The sequence below is a fragment of the Echiichthys vipera genome (genome assembly GCF_963691815.1).
Source record: "Echiichthys vipera genome assembly, chromosome: 20".
NCBI classification, from domain to species: Eukaryota; Metazoa; Chordata; class Actinopteri; order Perciformes; family Trachinidae; genus Echiichthys; species Echiichthys vipera.
The window spans coordinates 1,227,411-1,234,910 of record NC_139845.1 but is presented as its reverse complement, the minus strand read 5'-3'; the positions used below and the strand labels follow the sequence as shown (position 1 = coordinate 1,234,910).

Below are 7,500 nucleotides of genomic sequence, written 5' to 3'. Positions count from 1 at the left end.
AAATACAAACATAAATAAGTCTGAGGAAATAAAGGGATAAACAAATACATAAATGTATAAAAATGTAAATAAATACGGAAATAATGTGTAAATACATTCAGGGATAAATAAATAAATGCATAAATAAACGTGTGAGAAAATAAAGTGATAAACAAATAAATAAATGTATAAAAATTTAAATAAATACAAACATCAAAACATAAATAAAGAAATGCTGTATAAATACACAGGGATAAATAAATACATGTGTAAATAAATTCTGGAATAATTAAATAAATACAAACATAAATAAGTCTGAGGAAATAAAGGGATAAACAAATATATAAATGTATAAAAATGTAAATAAATACAGAAAAAAATGTGAAAATACATTCATGAATAAATACAAACATAAATAAACAAATGCTGAATAAAAACATGGGGATAAATAAAAACATAAATAAGCAAAAATAAATAATTGCAGAAATGTATAAAAATGTTAATAAATACATAAATAAATGTGTAAATATGTAATATCCACCCTCATCATTTATTGATTATTTTTTATTCATGCATTTCTTTATTCAAACATGTATGTGTTTATTATACATTTATATTCAAATATATGTGCATGCACTAAATAAATGCATGTTATTTTTTATGTCTTTCTGTATTTATTTACACATTTATTAAAGTTAAATGTTTATTTATATAAATATATATTTATATTAAAAAATATATCTGGAGATCGGTCGTCATCGGACCGTTCAACGCTTCATGAGGCATTTTTCCAAATATAAAAATAAAAAAATATTAAAGTTATCTTTCCAAAAAGATCAAAGTAAACACAGTTTTTCCACGCCGTCTGTGGAGCGGCGTCCACTGCTCGATCTTCTGAGGGAGAGCGGTAAATAAACAAAATAAAAAGTCATAGTCTTATGACTTTAAAAATAGACTAAATATCTTAAATCAGTGTTTGACACAATGAGCTGACTCAGCATCAGAACCTGTCTTTAAATAATTAAAGTCCAAAAGGTCCAAATAAAGTTCTCCAACAGAACCAGAACAAAGTTCAATCAGAAACCAACAAATAAACAAAGAATTTCGGTTTGTTTCATTCTGTTTTTTGTTTTCAAAGTAAATAATAAAGGATCTCTGAGAAGTTTCAGTTTCGTTTTCCCCGCAAAAATGACTTAAAACAGATGCAAAATGACAACAAATTTAAGCAAAATAACAAGAAACTTAAGCAAAATGATGAAAAACAGTTCAGAATTACAAGAAATGTAAGCAAAATGACTAAAAACAGATGCAAAACGACTAAAAACAGATGCAAAACGACTAAAAACAGATGCAAAACGACTAAAAACAGATGCTAAACGACTAAAAACAGATGCAAAACGACTAAAAACAGATGCTAAACGACTAAAAACAGATGCAGAATGAGTAAAAACAGATGCAGAATGAGTAAAAACAGATGCAGAATGAGTGAAAACAGACGTGTTAAAGTGACTTTAGTGTTTTAAAATGTCTGAAACTCATAAAACGATCAAACTGACTCACAGACGGAGGAGCAGTCGCCTAGACACTGCTGCGTTTCCACGGCGACGTTATGAAACGCTCTTTATAATAAAGTTTATGTGTCCGAGGTCACATGAGCTCCGTCCGTCCACATGTGACCTCACAGCACAGAGGTGCATCATGGGATCACAGCACAGAGGCGCATCATGGGAGCACAGCACAGAGGTGCATCATGGGATCACAGCACAGAGGTGCATCATGGGATCACAGCACAGAGGTGCATCATGGGATCTCAGCACAGAGGTGCATCATGGGATCACAGCACAGAGGTGCATCATGGGAGCACAGCACAGAGGTGCATCATGGGAGCACAGCACAGAGGTGCATCATGGGAGCACAGCACAGAGGTGCATCATGGGAGCACAGCACAGAGGTGCATCATGGGATCTCGGCACAGAGGTGCATCATGGGAGCACGGCACAGAGGTGCATCATGGGAGCGCAGCACAGAGGTGCATCATGGGAGCGTAGCACAGAGGTGCATCATGGGAGCGCAGCACAGAGGTGCATCATGGGAGCACAGCACAGAGGTGCATCATGGGAGCGTAGCACAGAGGTGCATCATGGGATCGCAGCACAGAGGAGGAGGCCACGGGAGGCGTTACGCCACGGGAGGCGCTGCTCTAAACCACCGACCCTGACCCTCTAATAATGAGAATATTAGAAACAGAATAAGAACTTTAAATATTATTCATTCTTTAGAGACACTAAGTCTTTATTTTCAGGTATTTAGTCAGTACCGTATTCTCCGCACTATAAGCGCCTTATAATGCGGTGCTCCTTATATATGGACCAATATTGAGCCACAACAGGTCTCCAACTACGGTGAGCAGCCGCCGACTCTATTTTCCCCGTAGAAGAAGTAACGCGCGGTGCATGTTGAGATATACGACTGCGTGAAGCGTGCCGTTTCATTTCCATGTGTGTGTTTGTGTAAAGAGCCCAAAATGGCTCCTGTTAAGAGACACGCTTACGACGCAGAGTTTACACTCAAGGCCATTAGTCACGCAGTAGAACACGGGAATAGAGCAGCAGCCAGAGAGTTGAACATGAACCAATCAATGGTGCCGAAGTGGAGGAAGCAACAAGACGACCTCCCCTGACTGTTTTGTTGACGTTCCCTTTAGCGCAGCTCCATCTAATGGATGCAGAACGTGACCCCAGCCTCCACTGTAGCGTCTGTTCTATGCGCCTGTTAATGTGGTGACCTTATATATGAACAAAGTTTCAAAATAAGACGTTCATTGAAGGTGCGCCTTATATATGAGAAAAATTTCAAAATAAGACGTTCATTGAAGGTGCGCCTTATAGTGCGGAAAATACGGTATTTGAAACAATTTCCCCCTCTTTCATTTATTTATAATAGTTTTAAAAACTCTTTCATTTATTCAACATTGTCTTTAAACTCTTATATTTATTAATAATTCTTAGAAACCTGCAGAAACCGTGTTTATGAATCACTAAAATAAAACTTTATATTCTTATTATAAGTTTCTCTCGTTGGTGCAGAAGATAAAGAATCTTTTTTATGATTTAAATATTTGTTATAATAATAAACGCTTTCATGCGTCACTGCAGAGATTAATGTTAATCTCTCACGAGTGAGCGAGGAATGAACCGTGGCGAGGTCAAAGGTCTCGTCACCGTGACGACGATCATGTGACGGCGACGCCTCAGGGAAGAAGGCGTGGACGGTCACGTGCATCCCATAATAGTTCCTGTCTCAGTGAAGAGAAATTTAGAAATGATCAAATAATAATAATAATAATAATAATAATAATGTGGAAATAAATAAAACAACAAACATGGAAATATTTAAATAAATAAAAAAACTAAATTCTGAAATATAAAGATAAATAAAGGAATAATTACTATGTGGAAATATAAAAATAAATAAATAAAATAAAAACTAAATGTGGAAATATAAATAGGAATAAATCTAAATATATAATATAACTGTATTAATATAAAAAATGAATAATATATTTAATATACAAATGAATAAAATAACTAAATGTGGAACTAAAATAATAAATGAATGTGGAAATAAAAAATACAACAATAACTAAATGTGTATATAAATATAAATAAATAATAAAATAACAATTAAATGTGGAAAAATAAAGAGAAATAAAAAAAATAATATATGAAAATATAAAACAATAATAATTAATGTGGAAATATAAAAGTTAATAAAATTATAACAAACTATGGAAATATAAAGGGAAATAAATCAAATCAATAAACGTGGAAATAAAGAGAAATAAAATAAATCTAAACAGGAATGAATAAAATAAAACGTGGAAATAAATTAAAAGGAATAAATAGAAAGGTACATATAAATATAATAGAACTAACAAAACTAAATAATAATAATAATTTAGTTTATATAATTATAACTTTCATGAATAGTAAAATTCATGTTGAACAATTTAAAACAGAGTGATATTTATCATAACATCGTATGGAAACACGTGTATATCGAGTTTATATACGTATATTTATATTTTTTCAACGTTGTTAAAGCGCCCTGTTCTTTGTCTCGCAGGCGTCCTTCCTCACGAAGAAGCTCAACATCACAGGAAAGAGAGTCAACCTCGCCATCTGGGTAAGAGACGGGCGCCGGCGTGTGGCGATGTTTTCATGCTGCAGATATAAAATATATAAAAATATAAATATATAAACTTTACTGTGTGTTTCCAGGACACGGCCGGTCAGGAGCGCTTTCATGCCTTAGGCCCCATCTACTACAGAGACTCCAACGGAGCCATACTAGTGTACGACATCACAGACGAAGACTCCTTTCAGAAGGTAACTCGTCCTCGTCCTCGTCCTCCTCCATAGATCACGCTCCGTCGGCGTCCCCCGCCCCACCGTCCCACCTCTCAGACCGCACCCATTTCATCCGACTCAAACCCTCCACATCCCCGTCTCTTCAGGCGTGCCCCAGGGCTCTTTCCTGGGGCCCCTTCCTTTTTAATCATTTACCTTCTTCCCCTCCGCAATATCTTCCGCAAGTACAACCATCGGTTTCCACCGTTATGCCGACGACACCGAACTCTACAGCTCCAGTAAACCCACCTCCACCCTCGTCGACCGCGTAACTGCCATAAAATCCCGGTTCTCCAATTTGCTCAAACTAAACCGTGAAAAAAACATTGGTTCTGCACACACACACACACACACACACACACACACACACACACACACACACACCCACACACACCCACCTTGTGATTGGCTGTCCTGTATGGATGTGAGGCTAGAGGGCCGGGGGTCCTGAGTAAATAAGGCGCACTCCCACTGTGCCTCCGTGCCGTGCCCCAGCACGTGTCACGGCCAAAGTCTGGTTCCTTTGACCAGTGTGAGTGCAACCGTACCACGTCTAGGAGCGGCACGCTTGCCGTCCACGGCCCGTTTGGGAGAGGTGGGCTTTAGTAAAGCATGTTTGCACGTGTACGAGCACGAGCGTGCGCACGTGTACGAGCACGAGGCCTACGGCGGTTCTGAGGTCATTTCCTGTGCGCCTGTTGGGACATAGAAAAAAGAAGGAGGGACCATGCGCGGACATTTCAAACAATGGCGGTGAAAGGTTCACGTTGGTGTGATGCGGAGGTGGAGTGTTTACTGCAGATTTGGTCGATCCTCCTTTAGTTTTGTTGCGGTTTGATTCAAACGTGTGTTTCTGTGTTGCAGGTGAAGAACTGGGTGAAGGAGTTGAGGAAAATGTTGGGTAACGAGATTTGTTTATGTATAGTAGGTGAGTCATCGCACGCAACGCACAACACTCACGATTAAATACGCACAACACGCACACGATTCAAGTTCCTTAAACACCCGCAGCTGTTCTTTGAGATGGAGAGACAGAAATGTTTATTTATTATTATTGCAAAAGAAAAAGACACAAATTCTTAATTCACGCCAAAGTTTCTTCTGGAAGAGTTTCTAACAAACGTCCAACAAAACAAAAGCATGAAACAGGAAACAGGAAACAGGAAGTCCAGTTTGACCGAAGACGTTTATGAAAAAGTTTCACAGCAGCGATAATTTCATCTCCTCTCAGTTTGTTTCCAGAGATGTTAGTTTGTGTGTTTGTTGGGCTGGTTGCCATGGTTACTAAATATCATGTTTTGATTTATGAGGAAAGTTATTTGATTAAGTTGTTTACGTCGTTTTCACGTGGGACGGACAAAGTTCCAGCGCTGATGAGATTTAATCTTTAATCACATGAAACGAGCTTCAAAGGGATTTAAGGACGCAGACGTTTCAGTTTGAGCTGCGGACGGTTTATTACTGTTATTATTATTGTTGTTGTTGTTATTATTAGAGACGTTATCAGACGTTAGCTGGTGAAACTGTTGTTTTAAAAGGAAAAAACGTGGATAATTAAAATATTTAAGTAAATGAATGAAAGAAAAAAAACTTGGATATTTTCTGAGATTAAAGTCGCAAATGTCCGTGAAAGAAATCTGAAGCTCTAGCCGAAATATTCAGGAAATAAACCTCTGATGTTCTTTTAGATTTAACGTTGTAAATTTACGAGAAAAACACTTGGTGTGAGTTTGAGCTGTGGAGGGTTTATTATTGGTATTATCGTTGTTATTGTTATTCTTGTTATTATTATTTATTATTATTATTATTATTGTTATTAGAGACGTTATCAGACGTTTGGTGGTGAGGGGCAAAGAAAACAGTTGTTTTAAAAGGAAAAAATGTGGATATTTAAAAATATTAAAGTAAATTGATGAGAAAAACTCACAAAAGCACAAGAACAATAATTTGGATATTCTCTGAGATTAACGTTGTAAATTTACAAGGACTAAAAAATATATGAAAACTAAACTGTTTTTTTACATAAAGATGTAAATTTAAGAGAAAGAAAAAATTTACAAAAATATATTATCTATTGTCTTAAATTAAAGTCGTAAACGTACGTGAAAAAAATCAAAAAAAAACTTGAATATTCTGAGATTTAAGTCGTAATTTAACGAGAAAAACACTTGGTGTGAGTTTGAGCTGTGGAGGGTTTATTATTGTTATTATTATTGTTATTATTGTTGTTATTAGAGACGTTATCAGACGTTAGGTGGTGAGGGGTAAAGAAAACTGTTGTTTTAAAAGGAAAAAACGTGAATATTTAAAATATTAAAGTGAACGAACGAGAAAAACTCACAAACGTGCGTTTGTTTCTTTTCTGTGCAGGAAATAAAATTGATTTGGACAAAGACCGACACGTTTCTGTGGAGGAGGCTGAGAGGTGAAGACGCCGCAGACGTTTACATAAATAAGAACGTTTGTTGGTTTGTTTGTTTGTTTGTTTGTTGACACTGTTGTTGTTGTTGTCGTTGTCATAGTTACGCCGAGTCGGTGGGAGCCAAACACTACCACACGTCGGCCAAGTTAAACAAAGGCATCGAGGAACTTTTCCTGGACCTGTGCAAACGTGAGAGACGACAAACGTGTTTGATTTAATGTTTATTTAATGTTTGTTTTTAACGTTTTAAATGTTTATTTATGTTTTTTAAGTGTTTTTAACCTTTATTTATGTTTGTTTTTGTGTTTTTATTCTTTATTTATGTTTTTTAAATGTTTGTTTTTGAGTTTTTAACCTTTATTTGTGTGTTTTTAATGTTTGTTTTAACGTTTTTAACCTTTATTTGTGTGTTTTTAATGTTTGTTTTAACGTTTTTAACCTTTATTTGTGTGTTTTTAATGTTTGTTTTTGTGTTTTTAACCTTTATTTATGTTTGTTTTAGTGTTTTTAACCTTTATTTATGTTTGTTTTTGTGTTTTTAATGTTTTTATTGTTTATTTTTATGTTTTAATGTTTGTTTCTTTGTTTTTCAGGGATGATGGAAACGGCTCAGGCTGAGGAGCGGTTGAAGGGCAACGGAGCGAGCCAATCAGCATCAAGTAGGCGGGGCGTACAGATTGTCGATGACGA

At 36.1% G+C, this 7,500-nt stretch overlaps 1 protein-coding gene across 1 annotated transcript in view; it reads left to right on the top strand.

The window, feature by feature from the left end:
• Window positions 1-7,500, top strand: part of rab21 (RAB21, member RAS oncogene family) — a 9,932-nt gene that overhangs the window by 1,219 nt on the left and 1,213 nt on the right. The window contains exons 2-7 of the mRNA XM_083935249.1: window positions 4,105-4,164; window positions 4,260-4,367; window positions 5,253-5,316; window positions 6,759-6,813; window positions 6,911-6,999; window positions 7,404-7,500. The exon at window positions 7,404-7,500 is cut by the window's right edge and continues 1,213 nt beyond it. Coding sequence (XP_083791375.1) covers window positions 4,105-4,164; window positions 4,260-4,367; window positions 5,253-5,316; window positions 6,759-6,813; window positions 6,911-6,999; window positions 7,404-7,500 — 473 coding nt within the window. The remainder of the gene's footprint in view (window positions 1-4,104; window positions 4,165-4,259; window positions 4,368-5,252; window positions 5,317-6,758; window positions 6,814-6,910; window positions 7,000-7,403) is intronic.